The 24044-nt window shown below is 39.3% G+C and overlaps 1 protein-coding gene across 1 annotated transcript in view; it reads left to right on the plus strand.

Moving 5' to 3' along the window:
* The first annotated feature begins 230 nt into the window (after nucleotides 1–230).
* The window catches only part of ETNK1 (ethanolamine kinase 1), a 31145-nt gene continuing 7331 nt past the window's right edge, over nucleotides 231–24044 (plus strand). The window contains exons 1-7 of the mRNA XM_039570600.1: nucleotides 231–532; nucleotides 9211–9470; nucleotides 10183–10323; nucleotides 11033–11175; nucleotides 19483–19566; nucleotides 21196–21356; nucleotides 23346–23419. Coding sequence (XP_039426534.1) covers nucleotides 377–532; nucleotides 9211–9470; nucleotides 10183–10323; nucleotides 11033–11175; nucleotides 19483–19566; nucleotides 21196–21356; nucleotides 23346–23419 — 1019 coding nt within the window. The 5' untranslated portion in view covers nucleotides 231–376. The remainder of the gene's footprint in view (nucleotides 533–9210; nucleotides 9471–10182; nucleotides 10324–11032; nucleotides 11176–19482; nucleotides 19567–21195; nucleotides 21357–23345; nucleotides 23420–24044) is intronic.

Below are 24044 nucleotides of genomic sequence, written 5' to 3' on the forward strand. Positions count from 1 at the left end.
TGCCAGTCCCACATTCCTTTACGCCTGCTCTCCCGCAGCAGCCCCGAACACATTTGGTTAATCCCCTCCCTGGCTGCGCCACGGCCGCGGGGTCCAGCGGCGGGCAGGGTGATGCTGAGTGGGACAGGGGGCATTGGAGGGGGAAAGGCGGATGCTGGAGGGGTCAGGCAGGTGAGGGGAACGGGCAGAGGGCAGGGCTCTGCCCGGCTCCGCCCGCTCTCCCAGGCTGCTCCGCGTTGCAGCCGGGGGAGGTGGAGTCGCTTTATCGGGAGCTGAAGTGGAAATTTCCCTCAGTTGCCGGTTCCGCTGCGGAGGAAGCGCCAGCGTGGGCTGCTCGTTCTCGTCGCCCGTGTCGCGCCGCGTTCTGCCTGCTGTCATGTCCAACTACATCCACGTCCCGCCCGGCTCGCCGGAGGTTCCCAAACTGGACATCACCGTCAGCGAACGGGAGGGGCCCGGGTATCGCCAAGGCGCCCTGCAGCTCCTGCGCCGGCTGCGCCCGCACTGGAGACCCGAGGAGGTGACGCTGCAGGTACGGCGGAGTCCGCGCCCCGGTTCCCGCGGGGGGTGCGGCAGCTCGGGCTCGGGGAGGGAGGGGAAAAGCAGGCAAGGAAGGGGGAGGGCGAGCGGCCATTGTGCGGGGGAACTGGTGCCTCGCTTCCTCCCCCTCCCTCCTTCCCCCGCTCTCCGCCGCAGCCCCTGCGCGGAGCCCCATTTGCTAGGCGGCTCGGCGGCGGGGCGGGGCGGCGCGGCGCGGCAGCATCCCCGGCTCCCGCCTTCCCTTTCCTTCCCGGCGCTCCTCCCTCCCATCGCCCGCTTCCCTCTTCCTCCTCCCATGCCCTCCCCGCTGGAACTCCGCTGCCCGCGTTAGCGGCAGGGAGAGCTCTAGTGCCGGGGGCGAGGGAAGGAAGAGGAGGTGTTCCTGAGAGTCGCCCTCGCCGTGTCTCTCCTGGGTGGGGTGTTTGTAAACCGGGGACAGGCCGCCGGAGGAGGATACCGCCGCCGAGGTCGCTGCTGCCGGTCTGGGGCGCTCCCACGGGCCGTGGAGCCTTTGTTGGGTGCTTCCTGTAATCAAAAATGTAATAAATATCTGTCATGTATTCGCAGCCGGCCTGGGGTTTAGGCTGGCGGTATCGGCACACACCCGACCCGCTAACGCCCTTGCTCTCTGCTCTTGGCAGAAGTACCGCTGTTCTCTCTGGTGTTCTCTAGGTGAACAGTTCATTCGTATTTATGACGAGTCATCTGCTGGAGGATTGGCTGCTTTTGTGCTTCTAGAATATACTTAACATGGTCCCTTGGACTTAAAAAGTCTTTAGCCAATTTGGCTGGCTAAAATAACAGTTCAGTCTGTGGTTAGTTGAGCATTTTATGATATGCTCAACTGTGTTATTCAGCAGTTGCTATTACGTGGAGGTGTCTTATTTCAATGAAGTTCCTCTTCAGAGAGCTGCCTGAACTAATTTGTATCAGAAGGCTGAACACATTGAGGTAATGGCACATAATTTGACAGAAATTTTCTGAAGTGTCTTGAAAGGAAAATGAAACTTGACACGTCAGTCCAGTTAGCATGAAAATAAAGCTAATGAGCTTTTTCTAAATAATCTGTTTGAGGCAGTGGCCATAAGTTATGCACTGTCCCAAGATCTCGAGGTGCAATGAAAATAGTTTTACAACATGTAAAAACGAGGTTGTTAGAGTTCATAGAATATCTTGAGTTGGAAGGGATGCATGAGCATAATCCAACTCCTTGCTCCTTGTAGGGCTACATGAAGTTATACATGGTTTTATTTTTTTGGTTCTCCGATGAGTGCAGTTCTTAGCAGAATATTTTTCTTTCTTTCATTCAGGGATGTTGAAAAAGGAAACCAAAACATTTTCCTGTTAAGGAGGGATAACTATCCTTTGGATAAAGTTCTAGTAGGTTTAAGGAAAAAAAAAAAAAGTTGCTTCCTTCCACCACTCCCTTTGACAGAAGCAATTAACAGGATAAAAAACACCGGTACCATTGGTGCAGAACCGGGATTCTTTTACTGATCATGCAGATGTGAAGTAGGAGATTACTGTCTGTGGTTAGAGGTTTCTGTCTAAAAAATGTCTTGAGTTTAATTTCAACCAAGTTACTTTAAGAACACTTTTCAGCTTGGTGTTTTCCTTTTGAACAGTGGGAGAACAATCTATTCACAAAGCCCTTTAATGGCCTCTTATTTTTAACTCTTTAGCCTGTGTTTAAGCTGCTGTGAGTGTGTAACAAGCAGGAATGCCTGTGGTTTCAAACAGGTTCCAGCAGCCGTGATGGCAATACAACCAGTTACAGATGCGTGTTGCACATGCATCAAATACAAAAAGGTGTTGAAATGAAAAGTGACTCTTTTTTGTGAAGGTGATGGAGTGAACAGGAGGATGCCCTGGAGTCCGCCCTTTAGAGGGGCAAGTGTTTAGGTGGGAGATGAGGATGGGACTCCTGTATTGCATGGAAAATTTGCCTGACTAATCTGAAACAGCAAAGTGGACAAAGAACAGTGATAGGTTTAATGAACTACTGCTTCCTCTGGTGAACTCTGCCATTAGCTACCTTTGCTCTTAGTAATTCTTGGGTCAGAACAATTAGTAAGACATTGAAGAGTCCAGAGTTTGATTTGAAGAAGTTAGTTAACTTCTCTTGCAAAAATTTACTGTTGTGTGTTAACTTGTTTAGTCAGCTGAACAATTTTGAAATTATAGTTAGTATATGTTAAAGCTTAATCCTCACTTTTCCTAAGATTTATAAGTACCTAAAATCAGGAATATATTTTAACATTTAATTTTTTTTTTTTTACACCATAGCATAAACCACAAATTTAGGGACGGAAGATGAAAATAATTAAAATCTTCAGTGCTTAAATTATTCTTTTATTGCATTATTTATCAGAAAGTCTGTAACATCAGAAGCATTACCCATTTTTCTTTGAAATGGAAGCAGCTATACTGTAATGTATCTCCTTTATATCAAGTTATATGTGAATTTTATCCCTACAGGGCAGTACAAATATTCAAGTTATTCTACATTGCTAGGGAGAAACAGAATTTTTCTGTCTAAACACTCATCTTCATGTAGGTACATTGTGCAGTTGTCAACTGAAAATGTCCTAGGAACTGTATGGAATTCGGTGCTTGATTTTCTAACTCCTGAATTTTTGAGGTTTGCTTTCTCTGCTTTTTGTGGTAGTCACTTTTGATTCTGGAATGGCTGTTTTTTAGTAGTAGAAATGTTGAGTAGTTCAGGTTGGAAGGAATCTGTGGAAGCCTCTCTCCCAACCTTGCTGAAAAACTCACTGATTGCTAAATTCAGAAGTTAGCTGTAGTGAACATGAGAAATAGGTTTTTAAAATTTCATTAAAAAATGCTCTTCTAACTCAAACCAGGGCCTCTTGAGTTTTGTAAGCAGCTTGAATTTTGACAGTGGGCATTCCAATTTTTATATTCTGCACGATTCTTAATGAAATATAAAAACGTAATTTTTAAAATTCTTTACTCTTTTAAAGAGGTTGTATTACCCTTCCTACTGTAAAAATACACTCACAGATTGTAGTTTGTTGCCCACTTTATGAATTCCTTATTTTTTCTCTTTTAAGGAGATTCAAGGAAGGCCAGTGTTTGCTTACAGTATGGGAAAATTAGTTACCACTTCAGTAGTGCGCATTTGGGGTTCTTTTATCCCATTACTGTCTACCTCTTGTAAGTCTGGTGGCAAAGAAGGATTCAGTGGGATAATACACAATTTCTTCTCTGCAGTGTAATATTATACTGCAGGAAAAACCATCAGTATTTCTTACCATTCTGAAGTAATATTTAATATTGAGCATGGGCTTAAAAGTGTTGAAATTGAAAATGCTAGTCTCTGGGAAACAAAGTAAACTAACTTTATTTTGTATCTCAGTGCTGTTACATTTTTCAAGTGAGATGTTTATTGCTCAGCTGATTTGGGGATATCACCCACTTCAGCAGTTGGGAAAGCAGTTGCCACGTGAAGAGGAAGGACTGAATTCACAGAGAAGTGCTGATACCTCCAAATGGAGAAGTGATGAGTGAGGGAAAGAGTAAGAAAAGTTAGAGCTGCAGAATGGGCTGCATTACTCGTGTTGTGGAAAAACTGTAATTTGAAGTGTGCCTTGAATGCAGTGTCACAGTAAGTGGGAAATGCCAGCAGAATTGGATGTCCTTAGAGGCTGGGTTGGTTTCTCCAGTCTTTTAAGCTTCTGATGAAGCTTGATTATCTCAATCCCCTGTTTTTAAAGGTTTTTGTGGTGTCTATGTGAGGCAGAAACTGTAGTGGCATTTTATGTAAGTGATACGCCATATGTACCTGATGTAATTCAGCTGTGCATGGTAGAGGTGTGTTTATTGATGACTGGGGCTCTAATTACAGAGAATCAATATTTGTTTAGGGACAGCTTGGATGAGTCTATGTAAAGGCATATACCTTATGCTACAGGTTTGTAACTTTGGAAAGGAAGAATCCAAGACAGTTTAGGTTTAGTTCCTGTCCCTCTCCCTTCCCCCCAATATTTTACGTCAAAATATTCCAGGGGGCTTAGGGTCCTTTCCTATTAGCTTTTTTTTTTTTTTTTTTTTTTTTTTTTTTTTTTAATCTCTATCTGTTTTAATCAGTATCACAAAATTTATAAAGCAAATTCATAATTTAAAAAGTGTTAACCAGTTACCTGATGTTGACTGTTTTCAAGTAGAATAATATTCTTCAGAAACAAGGTGAAAAATAAGTAACTTACTTGTTCTTTTTTTTTTTCTTCCTGGCATTTAAAAAAAATTATAAAAAGCTTTCACATCTTGATACACATTTCAATCAGAACCAGTCCTCAACCAAAAAACACCCAAAACGAAACCCACACACACCTTGAAGCTGAACTGTTGATGGTTTAGTAGCCCAAAAAAAAACCATGTGAAAGTGATACCAGCACTCCAAGCATTGCTTTCTCCGTGCTGCTGTCATGCAGAGTACCCCAAGAGTTGAGCAGAAACTGCTAGTTCAGTCTCTGGCCAAACTTAGCAGACAATAGTGCTGTAAACTTCCTTGCTTCCTGCTTCTCTTGGTGTTTTTAACACCAAATGATCTTGCTCCTGATCATCTGACCACCTAAATCATGCAGACAGTGGCTTTCTCCTGCTGAGTGTAATGAACTAGAGGATATGGTGCCAGAGCCTGGAGACCTTTGAGTGAGGTTTCTTGTAAGCCCTGCTGAACATATGAGAATTTACCCAAGGCATTTTCCAATAGTTGTACTTTGTCTTTCTTTTATGAACAGCTACAGAAAGAGTTACAATAGCTAGAGAGAGTAAAATAACTAGCCTTGTTTCAAGAAATTAAGTTCTTGATCTGTATACCTGTGGATGTGTCTGTGTAGACTATACTTTTCCAGAAAAAAGATCAACAATACAAACTTGAAGTTTTGTGAGCATTAAAGAAGCATGTTACTAATGTCTCTTCCTTTCTGGAGATCTCAAAGTCAGTCTGGGGTTCAGCAGCAGAATCTGGGGAATCCCTACTTATTTATGCTGCAGCTTTACATCACTGTTCTGCTTTTTATCGCACTACAGTACTGTTTCCTGTGTTCTCTGCTTATGGATGTAATAACTCAGTCTGAAGGGAAAAATCTGCTTGGTTTTACAGTTCTTCTGAGTCATAAGTACTTTCTACTTTGCCCCATGACACTTTTATTTCTGTCTATTCATTCTTGTTACATGTGATTGCAATTTTGTTCTCATTCTTCTCGTTCTTTTGAACACCTGGAACGATGGGATTAGATAGAAGCTTTTCATGAAACACTTGCTTATTAGATGGGGACATAGGCATCACATGCCCTTTCCAGGAATCTAATAACCTAGTAACAGTGCTTTTAGGGTAAACTGTCTCAAAGATGCTTCATGTCTTGGTTGAATTTGCACTTCTTGGGCTCTCTTGGCCTGTCTTGTTTGTACCATGTATTGCTCTCTGAGACTTGAGTAACTTAAGCTTATTTGTAGCTTTCTCAGCTTTAGTCTGCATTTCAGTAAACAGTTTTTTTTTTTCTAGAAAGCTTTGGATTCAAGCTAGATCTGATTGTGGGCAGTATGAATAGAATTTCCAGAAATGTTTCAGAATTTAGTTTTACCTTTGTATCACCTCATCTGAAAGTATGTGTTAAACTGTGGTAAGCGCATATCAGATTAATTAATTTTTTGTGGCTTACAGGAGTGTCAGAATCTTGCTGCTGGAGTTTTTTTTCTGTGTTGCACTGTGTTCTTAACCTCTGTTGTCTCTGTATTTTTTTTTAATTTATTCCCAGAATTTTCTACTTTCATTGCATTCTGTAGATTCTTCCATCTTCTTCCATGTGGCTATGATAGTTTACTGATTATCTTATCCACATCAGAGTCTGTTCTCTGCATATGATGCTCAAGTGATGCTTTTGCTAGAGAACTGTTTTGTTCTGCTTCATTTCAGGTTATGTTTTGGGCAAGGCTTTCTAAGCTGATTCTTTAAGTGCTAATGTAAAGGCATTCTGAATAAAAAAATAAAATGACTATTATTTTCTTTTACTGGTGGTAGTAAACAGTAGATGTTTTCTTATGATGGAATATGGAAATTGTCTACTTTGAATAATGTTATTAGAAAAGTAAGTGAACCCTTTTGCCTTTTTAAGAAGCAATAGCTAAAATGCTCCTGGGTGTAAATAATTATTTGTAGCAGCATGTTACAAATAGATGCTAATAAGTAGAGTTCCTAAATTAACAGTTGAGGGAGTCCAATTTCCTTGTTGCAGATTTCTCTTTATTAGTGCTAATGAGACTTGTTTGAAGGGAATAATAGACCTGTGACAGAAGGTGATAGAACTGTGCCCAGCAGTTTCTGTTCAACAGCATAACAACTGAGATTCAGTGCTTTGCATCAGCACTATTAACACCTGGGTGGGTGTTTTTTTTTTTTTTTGTTTTTTTTTTGTTTTTTTTGTAGTATCACTATTTCTGATGACCTTAGAGCTATATCTTTTTAATAGTACATTTTGTCCTTTTAAACTACATTTTGGAAGTTTTTATCTAAGTATGGCAGATAAGATGCTTTTTAACTCGAACAGCTCAACATGAATCACTTCTGCAAAGTGCTCTTCATACTTTTTAAACGAATTAATTCTGGGTTTATGTTAAAAGTTATAAGAGTTAGTACTTTTATGTTGATTTGCCATCTTTAAGTGCTTGTGTTCTGTTCTTGGCTCCCCAGTAGAAGGAAGACACATGCTCATTGGAGAAAGTCAAGCAAAGGTTCATGAAGATGACAGAGGGACCTGGAGAATCTTTCATATGAAGAGAGGCTGGTCTTATTTGGCCTGTAAAAAAGGAGGCTTGCTGTGGTCTTAGATATATAAATACCTGGTGGGGGGGAATTGAGGAGGCATCCAGACTCCTCTCAGTGCCCAGTGACAGACAAGGCAATGGGCACAAAATAAAATGTGTGAAGTTTCATCTCAACAACAAAACCACTTTTTTATCATGAGAGTGGTCAAACACTGGAACATGCTGCCAGACAGGTTACAAAGTCTCCAGAATTCCTGGAGATTTCCCTGGGCACAGTCCTGGCTCTAGTTGGCCCTACTTGAGCAGGGAGGTTTAACTAGATGACCATAGGAGGTCCCTTCCTCATCCGAATAGTTCTGTGACCATACGCTTATGACTGGGAAGAGTATGAATGGATATTTATAGTATAAAGGTGTAATTTGTGATTTACAAGCATTTTGAAATGCATTTAAGTACTCAGTGAAACACTGCTCAAGCCCAGTATCTATGGTGCTAAATGGAACAGTTTTCTTAGTTGCAGTGCTTAACATTGTAATAGTTACTATGAAGACTGTTTAAGAGTCTTCATTATTCATCCTGAGCTATTAAAATAATAGCTATTAATAAGATGTCCCCATAAATTGTAAAGTCTGAGTTTTGAGTCAGTCAAAGAGGCTTTGTAAGCAGCTTTATTTGAATTTAAAGTTACCCTGTCTAGATGAAAGTTATATAATTTGCTATATCTACTTCTGCAAGACTGTTTGTAACTGTTCAAGAAAATAGAGTACCTTTGTATCTTCTGCATCTTTTCTCAGGAGCTTGAGCTATTTCTTCCAATTTGTGATGACAACTAAAACTTCCCCACTTGTTTTCTGCATTTATTGATGAATCTGTTGACCTCATCAAATGAGGGGTGTTGGGAAAAGCAAGGCATATGAGCTAAAACACATCTACTGTAAAAGTCTTGTCTTTTCCTAAAGGGGGAGACTTGACCCAACTTCAGATTTTTTTTTTTCTTTAGTAATTAAAAAATTTGCTCATGATTCTCAACTTGTCTAAACCCCTGAGATTTGGAAATAATCTGTCACTTGTGTTTGAGAGATACTACTTTTGAAAATAAAGGCTGTATCTTGAAGGGGGTGGGGGAATAGAAGTCAAACTTTCTGAATTGTGTTTTACTGCTTTAAAAAAAACAAACAAAAAACCCCCTAAACACCCCCCTCCCCCCTGCCATCCATAATAAAACCCTACCCACACTGTCCAAGGTTCTAAAGAATTATGATGACTGTAGATACGTTGCCTGTTGTTGGCATGTGTTTTCAGCAAAAGTACTTTTTCATTAAATATTATGGCTCAGAATTAGGTCTGACACACAACAGATCATTGAATTTGTCAGTATTTTTGTTCTGGGCCTGACTTAGGGCTTGAGGGAGAAGTCATATCAGAGGGTGCATGACTGGACATGAGTAAATAAGGAATTCAAACTGTTGTCATCGAACACTTAATATTCTGATCTTGATAAATAGGTTTCTTTTCTTTTTGAGCTGACTTTCTGGCCTCATTGCTATTATGAATTAAAAAATTTTTGTGTTATCCAACTTGAAGCTATTTTTTGCTGCTTGCTTGTTTTACTGTGAGGGTGTTCTGTGGGAGGGTTTATTCTTTTTGAATTAAGAATTAAGGTTTTGAGGGCAACAGAGTGGAAGAAGAGACATGACTGTAAATACTAAAAAAAATTTATATTCAAGTATTTTCTTCATGATATTCCTCTGTCTTAAAGATTTCTTAATGCTCAATCTAGTACACTTTTGTGTTTTGGGAACTAAAGGATAACCCAGCATTCTTTTCCTTCTTGTTGAAGATGCAGAGTTGAGTTGCTTATGCATTATTTTTGCTTTTCAGCTATTCACCGATGGAATCACCAATAAATTAATTGGCTGCTACGTGGGTGACATAACAGATGATGTTGTTCTAGTTCGGATCTATGGGAACAAGACTGAGCTCCTGGTAGATCGGGATGAGGAGGTGAAGAGTTTCCGTGTGTTGCAGGCCCATGGCTGTGCACCTCAGCTCTACTGTACCTTTAACAATGGCCTGTGCTACGAGTTCATGCAGGGAGAAGCCTTGGATCCAGAGCATGTGTGCAATCCAGATATTTTCAGGTAAGCTTTTTTTAAAAATTTCTTATTTTCATTGTGCATTAATGAAGTTCTGCCCGGCCTGAAGGACTTCGAGCAGAGTTTGCGCAGGCAGAAAATCAGTATTTCTATAAGCATGCGCTAAGCTGATATTCACACCGTCTTAGTTATGGTATTTCAGTGCTGAAAAAATGATCCTTGCTGCCTCCACAGAAGACTGTACTCATTAAAGGTCTGTTTATCATGAGTAATTAACACTTGCACATCATCATTACAGAGGCCATTGAATATGGTGGAGTTGTAGGGAGTTGGACTTGGTTAAAGTACTTTTAACTGTTTCCAATACTTTCCTTTTGTGAATAGATCCCAGAAAATTCCATTGAGAAATTATTTTTTAAACTATTAGCAGTGAACATAAAGTGCTGATGTCTAAAGATTTTAGTTTTTCATGTGTGTGCTGAAATGTATTTGCCTAAAAATAGCAGCTAATTTAAATCAATACTTCAAAACATAAGCAAGAGTAGACTGTAAATGCAGGTGAAGTTTGTGTGCTGTAACTGAACTCCAATCCTCCCTTCCCTTCCCACAGGTAATTATCCTAATGACCTTTTGAGTCTTGAAAGATGCTACCCAATGGCTGTGCTACTCTTCTTTAAACCCTCTTTGAATTCCTGTGTTGCATTTTTTAGAATTTTTCAGTTAAATATAACATTAATTTAATTTTAATTTTTTTTAGACTCATTGCTAGACAGCTTGCTAAAATCCATACTATTCATGCACACAATGGATGGATCCCTAAATCCAATTTGTGGCTGAAAATGGGAAAATACTTCTCTCTCATACCCACAGAATTTGCAGATGAGGGAGTAAATAAAAGGTGGGTATGTCATCATGTTCTTTCCAGTCTTCAAATTCCTTCTGCTGGAATTTGTGTTTGTACAATATCATCAGACTTCATATTGCTCAGGAAGCAGACTCCAGCTTAAAAATATTCTTCATGTGAGTTTAAAATCATGGATGCCCTTCTTGCTGCATTGTAATTAGAGAATGCTCTGGCAAAGTGGTTTTTCTTTTACAACAAAATTATTAAGAAAAGTGAGAAAACATTAATAGATAACTGAAAATGAAGAGGATAAAATGGCTATTTAAGTGTATACTGTGACTAGACTAAAAATTAATGTTAATTTCCTTAGTATAGATACATATAGTACCTAATACTGTTGTGTATTCTTCTTGGAGGAAGTAATGTAATGTGAAAAAAAAGTGAATTAAATTCATGCAATAATTCTTTTAATCTTTGCACCTTTAAAATGCGCAGGAGTGTATTCATATTCTGCTCTGGATTTTTGGACTACTGTTGTGTTTACAGCACAGATAATCTTCAGAAAATTGTTTTTTGGGAAGGACAGAGAAAAATGATTTTCATAATTTGACTGCTATTGTGTCTTGGGAAAGAATGCCCTGATTTGGGAAAGGGTCTGTTGAACTATTTGCCAGAAGAATGTAGAGAAAAATACTTCATTACAAATGCTTGATATGGAACACAGAGTATTAAATGTTAACTCTGTTTCCTTATACCTGAAAAGGTTTTTAAGTGATATTCCGAGTCCTCAAGTTCTTCAGGAAGAGATGGCCTGGATGAAGGAAAGACTGTCAAATTTAGGATCACCAGTGGTGCTCTGTCACAATGACCTGTTGTGTAAGAATATTATTTACAACAAGAAACGAGGTAGGTGTTGAACTAAACAATGAGTAGTGAGTGGCTTTATCTGTGCTGTATCAGTGGTGTTGTTTTACTCACTTGTTGAGGTGAACTCAGTTTGAACTTTTAAGATCCAGTGTAATGGTAGTGATTCCTGTGCAAATACTAAGTTGCTTAATTAGCTAATTTTCATCTGTATGTTACTGTATAGAGGAAAAAAAATCAGTGTTCCTTGCTTTTCTTTAATGAACTCATGAATTTGTTAATCTCCAGTTTGCCTGTATGCCTGGGCTTGAAAGTATGTGACTGGATGTTAATTCTATTCTGGTTATATAAAGCTTTTAGGAAGAAAAAAAAAAATCATGCAAGTATAGAAAATAATATGAAAATTGTCTCCTGCAATGTGTTTTGTTCTGGTTTGTGATCAGGGGGAATGCCCTTTCATAATGAACCGTCTTAGTGATATTAACTACTACATTCAGTAGCTCAATTTGTTTTTGCATGAGGTACACAGACATCTTAAAAGATTTCTTTTGTAAATACATGCTTTGTTTAAACTGTTGTAGGCAGCAGACATCTTGGCAAAGATGAATTACTTTTTTGTTTCTATTCCAATACATTTAACTCATAGTTCATGTTATTAAGATCTGTTAAAGCTTCCATATAAACCCACAGCTTATTGATTTTAGTGGTTTGGGGTTTGGTTATTAAGGGAATCAATCAGGTATTAAAACAAACGAGGCAAACTTTTGACACTAAAATGGCTGCTGTGCAGTAAAAATACACCGTTTTCCTCCCATTTCAGATACGCGAGCTCAGCTAAATGTGAAAACCAGTTTACAAGGGTTTCTTTTGAAATAAGGATGATGCATTCCTTCTAGTAGCTGCTTATTTTTGTGCCAGTTGGGTGAGATTGTTGGTATGTAAGCCCAAAATGAGTGAAGTAAATAACTGAATGGAACTGAAGCTGTCAGTTATTATTGGTCTTTGACCTATTAGAATTATGTATCTTAACTATTAAAGAAAAAAAGTAACAAAACCAAGCTGGAGCTTGTTCTAGTATGAAAATTGGCTGTATGTGATAACACATTTCTGCATCATATGTGAATTCTGCATCACCATGTGTATTGAGGAAATAAACTCTTTTGTTGACTTGTATATAAGTTTCCCTCTGAGTAATAGCACCTTTGAAGGGAATTGCTACTTTTAGTTATGTATACCCATATGTGTATGTGCACCCTAACAATGCTATTAACATGAATTTTAAATTCTATGACTTTAGTACCAAGCTTGAGTGGTTTTACTGAGTTTCAGTGATGGACTATAGTTCTGCTCAAATAGAGAAAGGGGGGAAAGCATGGAAGGTGTGCATAAGACCAGACTTGTCGTCTTACATTCTTGGAGTTGTGATACTCTAGTACCATCTCTTTTTACCATGTGGGTTTTTTTAGTGCTGAAATTACCTTGAGTTTTAGCATTCCAGAGCAGACCCACTGAGGTAAAAGTAATTTTTATACACACTTTTCATAGTAGAACCATGCAACACAAAGACAAAAATCTGAGGAATTCCTTTAAGAGGTTCTCTATCGTGGTCAATAGACTTGAAGCTCCTAATTGAAAAACAAATGCTGTATGCTTTTCTTTTTGTAAACAGAATGGAAGAAAAAACAATGCCAGTAGTGCATCACTTGTGAGCAATCCTACAAAACAAGTGTGTGAATGATTTGAGTTTGGAGACAGGGTGGGGAGGAAGGAGGTGTGTAAAGTACTTAGGCTTCAAGCAAGCTGTACACAGCTGGGGGAAACACTTGAAATTATGATTTATATTATTAAACATATGTTTGAATGTTGTACATGTACTGTGTTATAAAACTTGTGCAATCTGGGTACAGCAGGGACCATTTTCATGGTAACCAAACCTCAATGCCATCTGTAGAAAGGATGATTGTCATTTGAAAGCCGTTTTTTATAGCACACTTTTACAGAGCATAAACAGGAAGCTCAGCTTTAACTGTAAAGAAACATGTATAACTGGAATAGTGTTTAGCAGAGCAAAAGCTTTTATTGGTATACAAATAATTTCACAAGAGCACAAAATGGAATCTTTTTTAAAGAGGAGCTTCACTAGGAATGGCATCAGATTGTCTGAAGGTAGTTAACAGCTTTGGTGAATGCAATACTTTGACTAAATTCACTTTTCCATCTAGAAAGGCTTCTGTGTATCAGAAGACCTTGGTAAGCCTAAACTGAAAACAAGAGAGAATTGATTTTCTAGTTTAACTACCTTATTTTTGATTTACTCCTCAGTAAAATTTGTGCAAAGCTAGTAGTATTATCTGGCTTTTCAGAAGCTGGCACAAAGAAAACTTAATTTGTTTGTTTTAGTAATACTGTATTTATAATTTTGCTTTTGAATGCTTAATTTGCACATTTACTAGTCGGGGGGGCATGTGTGGGTGTGTGTGTAAGCTACAGACTACCAGGACATATTAGGACTTGTGTCCAGTGCAGTACGAATAATTGTGGCTTGTTCCTGAGCTTTGCCTTAGACTTGTCCTCTGCATTAAATTCACATTAAATTTTCAGACTTGAAAGAAAAATCATAGTCATGCCACATACTGCTTTTAAGAAAAATCAGTCTCCTGTTCTTAACTTTTATTTGTGAGACTGGAAGAGCATGTTGAGTGTTAACTTTATTTAATGGAGTTTCACTCATCTGATTTGAATTTGTTCCTGCTGTGGCTGAGAGAACTCTGCCTCTTGCTGTTTTGTTAATGTCCATTCTCAGTCACTCAGGATATGAATATCTGCAAGTGTTACTTTACGTAACTTATAATTATCACTGTCATCTACTCTTTGAAGGGTATAGCCCGGCACTTCACATTGCTTTTTATTGCAGTTTCAACATCAAGAATACTCAAAACATGCTTGAAGCTTGGTGCTGCTTATTTATAGACCTTGTGTTCTGATGCTCCTAATTTGTTTAGTTGGTTTTTTTTGGTTGTTTTTTTTTTTTTTTTCTTTCCCAGTATGACCTGGGAATTTCCAAAAATACCTGATGTTTTAAGAGTATTCAGCTACTTGATATTCAACAAGATCAAGAGATCAAGTATCAGAATTGTTTTTTCTATGTGTGCTCTTTTTGAAGATATGAAAATCAGTTGGCAGGAAGTTGTGTGTAGGTAGATGGATAGTTTTGTTCTGTTTATTCCCTCTGCCTACCCAATGTTTTCTATGATCTTTGGTAGGAGTCTGTGGGTGCTCAGTGCTTCTGAAGACTGAGGTATGTTTAAGGCTTCTGGTTTTGACCTAAAAACCTGTTTTGTTTTGCAGACCTCTTTTGGGTATTTAGAGCTAAAATTATCCGTTGGGTGGGTGACCCTTTTGTGAATTTTCAAGTATGTTCCTAGCACAGATCCTTGTCTTTGAAGCTGTTTTCTAGGGGCTCAGTGGGGCTCATCACCTGATGAGCAGGATGGGACAGAACTCAGGATGCATCATTCAGCTGTGGTAACTACAGCCAGGACTTGGACAGGGGAAGTTGCTTTCCCTGTTAAACCATTAAAAAGGAAAAGCAGGTAGAAAGAGAGGTATCCTCACCTTCCTACCTGTCAGAGCCCTGAGGAGATCTAGCAGATCCTTTGTTGGTTACTACTTGATCTGTTTAAAACTGGATTTCTGGTATATGGAGCACAACATGAATTCCATTCTGTATCCTTCTGTGGTTTTTGTGGAGTGTGTTGCATGTTGTCTGCACTTGGAAATTCCTGGAAAAAAGAAATGTGTTTCAACTTAAAATATTCCACACTCTTGACATGTCTATTCCTGTCAATAGCAGTAGCTTCTCCAGAGAGATGGCATAGCTTGTTTTTAAATTGTTTCTCATTTCAATAAAGCACAAATATACTTAGACCAGGGTCTCTTGTTGGTCTGCCTGCTCCCAGGGATATTGATGGGATGTACAAATTGTGGATACCTTTTAGAAACCTTAAAACAACAGCTACCTGCTAAACCAGTAATGTAAGCTTTTAGAAGTGGCTTTCTCATATGAACTGCAGTAAATCTTAAAAGTAGCTTCTAATACAATGATTATTTAAACAATTACTGCAAACTTTCTTCTGCTTTTTCTAAAGCTACGTAGAGGTATGTATGTGTACGTATAAGTACGTATATGTTCCGTGTTTTTGAATCAGCAAACTTTTTGTTTTTGCTTTTTCAGTTCCACAGAAAGAACTGTGCATCTTTATTTTGAGCCTTCATGCAAAAATGAACTTAACGGTTGAGTTTCACAATAGTATGAGCCTGAAATGGATCAGTATAAATGCAAGGCTTTTTCACTTTAAACTTTTATCTTATCAAATGGGAGATAGAGATAACTTGGCAATCTGCTACAGGCTGGATATGCCCTTGTTCCTGCATTGGGAGGACAGTGCTTAGTAACAGCCCCACCCATATCTTGTTAGCTTCAATTTCTGCTTGTTTGTAACATTCTTTATATCTGGAAGTAAGTTTTTTAAATGTTAGCTGTAATTAAAAATTCATGATGGCACATAGGGATGTTCTAGGTGAAATCTGCACATGAAAAATTTAAAGTATATATGTCCATGTTTTACTAGCAGACTTTTACCTGCTGTGTTTGGATTTTATGTGAGGAAGGAAGAAAAAAAACTTCTCTTAATACAAGCAATATTAACTGTTTGGGGGGCAGAAGGGGTTTAGGCAATCAGTTGTGTAGCAGAATGTTAGCCAGGGTTGGGGTTTTAACTGGCTTGTAATTTTAGAGGTGCCTGTTTTGAAAAGCAGCACTGGAGAACCAGTGGGAAGGGCCAGCCTGTGAATCTGCCAGTCAGGCAGTGGCAGAAGTTCATCTGTGCCAATAAGATCTTGCCTGCAACTGCTGTAATATTTGCCACTTCAAAGCTCTAGAGAACTTCAATTTTTCCACTGCCAACAGAATTTCCTGGAAGGAGCTTGCCGCTTTGCAGGGCTGTTGGTTCGTTAGAACCTAAAAGATTTAACATCTTAACCTTGGTAAGAAAGCCTCTCTTTCAGTGGAAGTAAGGGTGAACTCAGACTTGGAGGATTTGTGACTATGTGATTATATTTGTCTTAGAGTTTTATTTCCATTTTAAGTGCTTAGACAGAAAGATTTGTCCATCTGGAAAAATGTGTTAGTAGTTCAAGTATGGGGAAGATGAACTGCATAGAAAAGAGCACTTTAACAAACTTCTTCTGAGCTAACTTGGTCAGGATATTGGTGAAACTATTTTATTTGAGATGCACAATATTCCTAAATCTTAAGGAGGCAGTGTAGTAGGCACTTAAAATCCTTAGTCTAGGAAATACATATATAATGTACTTAATTTTAACATTGTTCTTGATTTTCTTTTTAGCCTAGAGTTTTAAGTCATGTTAAAAGATTGTTCATTATAATAGAACGAATGTTTTTGTTAATTAAATATGCAGCTAGTGATAATAAAAGAGTATAGAGAGGGAGAAGGGTGCAATGGTGAAAATTACTCATTTCAGTATAGCAGTGAGAAATGTAAGGTTTTATTTTTTAATGTTCTAGTGCAAACAGATCTTTTGTTAACCCATTGCTTCCTTTTCTGACTTTTTAGTAATTTTGCTGGTTTCCCTTAAAATACAAGAGCTCTAGTTTTACCTAATCCATCTTGCTTTCATTTTGACTGTTTTATGTGCTTTAGACATTCTTGAGCAGCTTCAATGCATTTTCCCTAGCTTTACTGCAGGTAAACGTAATTTGGAAACTTTTGGGGCTGTGTTTTGCTGCTTTATCAGCCCTTGTTTTTACAATGGCACATAGTTTGATAGCTTTGGGTACCTTACGACTATCTGATGGATTCTTGAAACTAATTGAATCCAGCTTAAAAAAGCAACAATTAAGAATAGTCTTGCTTTGTAAGAGTGGTTGAGGAAGCAGGAAGTATCAGCATGTTGCAATGTGTTAGTCCACTGTGGCTGCACATTTGTGTGAGAATAAACAGGACTGTTATTTTTTAAGTCAGGGGAAAAATTGATCTACTATTTCTACATAAATTTAAAATAAAGAATATGCTACTGTACTTCTCATTTTGAGGGTAAGGGAGGCCCTCATGTGGTAGAAGTTAAAATTGAAATTTTCCTACTCCGACTTCAAGCAGGGAGAATTGTAAGCTCTAAATTTAAGAGCTTTCCCGAATGAATATTTGCGAGCAAGATACCGATCCCTGAGGAAGATTCGTGAGTAACATAATCACTCTAGACCTCTCTCTTCTCATCTTGGTTTGGATATTCTCTCTGGACTATGGAGGAATCGTGGGAAATGGGGCTCTCTGAGCCACAGAGAAAAATGTATCTAGAAGTAAAAGGAATCCTTGAACAACAAAACAAAAAAGTAATGCAACCGGGAGATCTAGAACACTTTTTCATCTGGCTTTTCAAAAGGTTCTCCTGTATTTCTCGAGACTTACTTTTTAATATCGAACCTCCTGTGTCTTGTGGTGTTTCTGGGACGAGATCTGGGATAAAGTATGGGATCAAAGAGAAGCTTTCCGTGCATACCTTATAATCAGGGAAGCTCTTGAGGAGCATTTGTACGGTCCCATTACCCCTAAAGCAGAGGATCCTACTTATCCCGTGGCCGAGGCCGCGTGGCCGCCATCCCGGGAGCACATGACTGCAGCCGTGCCGGCGGACGTGCCTGCGCTGGATGCGCCCGGCCCCCTCGGGAGCGCGCGCCCTATTGCAGACCCCATCCCTGTCTCGGGGTCCCCGGCCACGCGACTGCGAGTGAGGGAGCGATGCCGCGGGTGCCGTGGGCCATGAGCAGCCAGGAACCGGGCATTGGCGTGGCAGGCCGCTCTGAGCACATGTCTCGGAGATCCCTGCGGAGGGAGAAGCGGCGGTTTCCACAGCAACACGAGAAGCCGCGCAGCGCAGTGCCGAGCCGAAACGGGGCCGCAACCAAAGCAGCGTGGAGTTGGCGGAGCGGAACCACTCACAGGGCACGGAGCCAGTGGCGATGGCAACGCGGGGCTGCGCAGAGCCCGGACACGCGCCGGAGCTGCGCCGCTCGGAGAGCGAGGAGCAGCCGCAACGCGGGGGCCCGGCCGAGACGTCGGAGTCGGCGAGGCAGCGGCCACGCGGGACCAGCAGCCACGACGAACATGCAAGCACGTGATAGGAGGAGTTGTAGCCACGAAAGTCACAGGAACTATGAAATGGTACAATGTAAAAAACAACTATGGATTTATAACACGAGATGATACAGGGGGAGATCTATTCATCCATAGAACTGCCATTAAAAGGAATAACCCTAAAAATTACCTGCAAAGTGTAGGAGATGGAGAAGTTGTACAGTTTGATATAGTGCAAGGAAAGAAGGGTTTATAAGCAGCGAATGTTACTGGGCCTGGAGGTATTCCAGTCAAAGGCAGCCGTTATGCACAAAATTATAAACAATATCCATCCCTGCAATTTCCCTACCCACAGCCTATTTTCCCCTTTTATCCTATACCCAATATGAACCCCTTCCTAAGTTTACCCCATCCCCAGTTTATTCCTAATCCGTTTTTCACCCCATGGCTTCCCTATACAATTCCATTTCCCTACAATTCCTCTCCACTACCGAGGGGGGGATGAAAAGCGGGAGGGAAGAAATTAAACCCTCTCCTGCCTCAGTTTCCCCACAGAGCATGCCCGGAGAGTTCTGTCTCCCTTGTGTCAGCCCTAAGATGTTCCACAGAATCTGTTTGGACACTTAAAGACTCAGGAGGGTGGCTTGTTTTGTCTTGAAACAGTTCTTGTTATGTTTATCCAGTTGTTTTCATTCTCCTTTTATTAAAATAAAATGGGTGAGATGTTGGGGTCCCTCCCCTGCCATGGAGCCCTGGGAGAGGGGCCCTGAGGGGACACATGGGGTTTCCCTGCCCCTGGTCACCTTTGTTTCCCATTGGTTGATTTGGGTTCCCCGGTGTGGCCAAGGACCCTGGGGTCCTGTGACTGCGGAGTTCCTGAGCTGAGCCCCGGCCATGCGGGTGGAGAAATAAACATCTCTGAAACATCTACCACGAATCTGTCCATATATACTTCGTTTCCACGGGACTCCTGGTTTGAAATATGCTTGTTGCAGTAATCCCCGCTGCAACAAAATATTTACCCTTAAATATCTCATATCGTAGAAATCAGTCTTACCCTGAAACATCTGAGTGCACGCAACTGGGTATACGATGAATGTGGTTTGTTTTCCCCAAAAAACTTCAAAGGACACCAAAGGATTAGGGCTGTGACTTGATCTGGACTCTGATGTTGCTGCTGTTGTCTCTTACATAGGTGATGTGCAGTTCATAGACTATGAGTACTCTGGGTACAACTATCTGGCTTATGACATTGGAAATCACTTCAATGAATTTGCAGGTAGGAATTGGGTTTCAGAGGTAAAAGTTGACTGGTTTTATTAAAAACCCCAACAAACTCATTCTTTGTATATCTAGTTACATTTTTACAGCTGTCAGCTCATGGTATCAGAATGTGTTGATGTCTCATTTTGCAGGCCAGTTATGGCCTTCCTCTGCAGGTCTTCTAACCCAGAAAAAGAAACATCATGTCCTAAGTTCTGGTAGAATTAGATAAGTAGAGAACACACAGCTTTCACCCTATCCTTCTGTGAAGTGACACAGCAGAGGCAGCCCACTGTAGTGAAATACTGTGGATGTCACACTAGAGGTGTATATAGTGACAATATTCTGTGTGATTCCACAGTGGCAAAAGGCAGGTATTATATATTTTTTGGTGGTTTTGAAGGTGTGCGCTAAGTACTTGGCCTGTCCTAAAATGAGAAGTAAAGACTAAGACTATGTCATAGGAAAAAGGTGGGATTTTAGGAAAAAGATGTTTTTAGATTAATTTATTAACTAGTTGAAATTTTTTACGGTGCATGCCCATTCCTCTTACTCCATAAGGGAGAAATGACCTCAAGTGTATGCTGTATTATTTCAGAGCATGGGCCAGCAGGGAAAACCTATATAATGATTAGTGCAGACAGAAAGTACACTGTGGTGAAATGAGGAGCCTTAATTTACCAGTTGCTTCACAAACAGTGTTAAGTTTAGATAACTAAAAAAAACACGGAGTGTGTACTTGGTAATTTAAGTTGCAAAATTGGTAATTTAAACATTTGGAAAGCAAGTTAAATTCTTTTACAAAATTATATTTGAAAGCTTTTGATTTTTCACCTTATACTTCTGAAATCTGACATCAGTAAGAAGAATAAATGAACAAATACATTTTTTTCCTATGAAGAACAGTTGTGCTTCACTTTTATTCTCTATCCAGTAAAAATCTGAATTTTTTTTTTTAGCTAAATTTAGGTGGATCTAACACATGAAAGAGTTTAGGTGCCAGGGGATTGCAATGTTCATAATATAAGAATTAATGAGAATTCCCAAATTCCCTGAGAGTGGTAATGGGAGTGAACTGTGACCCAGGTTTGGGACTCCTGGCAAGACTCTCTATAGCCTGTGACTAAGCACCGCCAGTATAGGAAGAAAAATAGGATAAAAATGCGTCATGGGCTCCTCATTCTATCAATCACCGGTGGAGGAGAGAGACAGACTTATAATAAGTTTTCTTCAAACGTGAGCTTAGTGATAATTGGATATGCATCTGGATTCAGCTTGGTATATTGTGGCATACCAGTCTCTTTTCCCACAAAATAGGTAATATTTGATCTATTTATGAGGGTTTTTGTTTCATAATGCAAATACTTTTTCTCAAAGGCCAAGGTGTTGAATCCCAACACACAAGCAGACTATCTGGCTGAGAACATAAATTTTTAATGCAGAACACTGATTTGTATGTGGGAAATTCTTGTCAAGATGTAATTTATAAGGCCAGGTCAAAGTAAAAATGTGGATATTTGACAATATCAATCTGTTCCTGTGTGGGAAGGGGTACAGTAATGGACTACTAATAGTAGTACTAAAGGGTTTCTAATGGCCTTTTAATGCAACATAAGGTTCTAATAGTATTCTGTCCTTTTCCTAGGAGTAAATGAGGTAGACTACAGCCTTTATCCTAACAGAAAATTACAGGAGCAATGGCTGAGATCTTACCTTGAGGCCTACAAAGAATATAAAGGATTTGGCACAGAAGTCAGTGAAAAAGAAGTTGAAGTTCTGTATGTCCAAGTCAATCAGTTTGCACTGGTAAGTAACAAACACTGGATTAGAATATGTTGAATGATGAAGAGAAACCTGATACTCTTTGAACAAATGTAGTTGCTATTTTCTTGAATTTGAGTGTTGTGGCATGTAGAGAAAACTTCCATAAGAAATAAAACTTCGCTGTTCTATGGAAACTTGCTTCTCTGATGTATATTAAAAATTCTGTGTAGAATATTCCTAGTGAAGGAGGCACTGGGCATTCAGAAAACAAGAAGATGAGCTTTGAGTGAGGATTTCTGTTGGCTGTTTATTGGTCTGGCAAGTTTAAGTTGGCCACAGCTTATGGTGGGTCTTTGTTGAACTTTTGCTTGTAATGGTGAGAAGACAGAAGAGCAAAGTAGTGCTTCATGAAGACTTACAAACTTTAAAAGCTGTTTTTAAAATAAGGTGGTAGCAATTCTGTTAAACTAGACTATTTTGATTTTATTTATTTTTTCATTTACAGATAAATAGGTCACTCTAGAGTCTCTTGCTGATCTTGTTTTGTCTAGGTGATGTGACAGGAAATGTTACAGCAAAAGTGCTTGTATTTTTTTTCTCCTGAAGAATAACATTCCCAGCTATTTGTAGGAGGAATAAGGCTAAAGTAGCCACTTTGGCCTTATTTTAGTCCTCTTTCCTACTAATTTGAGCACACTTCTGTTACTGTAATACCCTCCATTTTCTGGCAAAAGCTACTGGTTGCGGTGAGGAAGTATAGTTAACAAGGAAGATGGTTATTAAGCAAGCTTTAAAAACAGCAGCTTGTGTGCTGCTATTCTTTTCAAATATTGTTACTGTTAAATTCTGCTGTCCTATTCATTTAGGAAAGTTAGAGCCATAATTAAGCACTCTGGTGGTCTGTTTGAAAATATATAGCACTGTTTTGTCAGTTTTAAACAATGGTCATAGTAATGTTTAAGAGCATAGAGCTGTGTTTAGAGAACAGGTCAGGACTTGCCTATAAACCACCCATGATGCACGAACACTGTGTGATACTTGTGTCAGTTCATGTGGGAAGCTTTGTTAAGGGAAAACTTGACATAAAGTTAATGGTTGTTGATGTAAAATGATGAACTGCAACTCTCTGGCACAGTTAGCTGAACTAGGTGTACAAGATTCACATGGACATAGATTAGTTGCTATTTTGAGGCATTTTCAGGTCTGTCCATGGATATCTTCTGAATTCCTGATCAAGTGTTACATGCAAGCTTCAGGAAGCCATTTAGATAATTAATATGAGCAGTCATTTACTGAAGTTCGAAGTCTGTCACTTGTAACCTGGGTGTCCAGAAACGTCTTCCACAAGGATACTGTCAAGCTTATGGCCATTGCATGTTCATTTTGAAGTATATTAACAGTCATATCATTAATATAACCCATACTTTCAATCTAAAAGTAAACAGAGGCCTCCAGACTACTTCTCTGGACTCCTAATAGAAGTAAGTTTGGAACAGATGACAAATTTGTGTAAATGCTGATGAATTAGAGGTTTTCTTAAAGCATTACATATTTCTTTGTCCAAGTAAGCAGTAAAAGCGAGTGTAATTATAGAGGTCTAAGGGTGTAATTGAAGATTCAAAAAGAATTTCCTGTTTGCAGTGGAGTTCAATACACGTGGAATAATACAAATTTAGTTAGCAGCAGTAGAGGTGGTAGTTACATTTCTGTGGATTTTTTTAGCATAGTGTATATGGTCGTACAACAATCTACTTAATAGGTGACATAGTTTATAAATGCAACATTGTTTCTCTTGAAAATGACACATGGGGAGTTAGAGTCCAATGGGTTTCCTCCTCTGCTTGCCGGTAATTTATTCTAAAATACTGCTTATAAATCTCTTTGGTAAAGAGAGATCAAATAACTTTACAAAAAGATAGGATTTTGAGTGTTCTCTTATAGATAATGTTTTGTCTTTATGTGAGGATATGTTTACATGTTAGATTTAAGATAAGGTAAATTTTTTTGTGCTAATTTTTTTTTTTCTTTCAGGCTTCCCACTTCTTTTGGGGATTGTGGGCTCTAATCCAAGCCAAATATTCCACCATTGACTTCGATTTTCTAGGGTAAGTGTGCTTGCTATGTACAATCATGGAATACTAGAGGGTGGAAGGGACTTGTGGGGCGATTTAGTCCAGCACCCCAGCTATCAGAAACTGAAATCTGAGCAACACACCTGACCTATGTGATCACAGAATAAAACTCTTCATTTTTAAGGGAAAACAAGGCAGTAAAAGCTGTCTGTCAGTGGTTTTTTGTTGCTGAAAGTTCTCTAAATTATGTGTCCCTGGGCTAAAACACATGGTTTAAAAGGCAAAGAACAAAATGGTTTTTTGGGCATTAAGTGTTTTTTTGTTGGGGAGACAAAGACATAAAAGCCAAGTTGGTCAGTGAGGTGTGCTGTCTTTCAGATGCAAGACCTACATTTCCAACAGTGAGAATCAAAGATAAAGTACAAAAGAGCTTGATGACCTATTGCATAGAGTGTTGATCCTGGAAGTTGCTATTTTTGTTTTAAAGAGTCTTTGTACAACCAATGAATGTTAAGTTCTGTTTCAGGTAGATACCTGTGTCTTTGGCCTTCTTAAAATGGTCTTTCATGGCAACAAGCAGAGGAATTAATTTCTCCATTAGGGGCTGAGTGAGGTGATAAAATTCATCATTTTACCTGGTAAAAGGTCCCACTTTAGA

The sequence above is a fragment of the Corvus cornix genome, chromosome 1A (genome assembly GCF_000738735.6).
Source record: "Corvus cornix cornix isolate S_Up_H32 chromosome 1A, ASM73873v5, whole genome shotgun sequence".
NCBI lineage: Eukaryota > Metazoa > Chordata > Aves > Passeriformes > Corvidae > Corvus > Corvus cornix.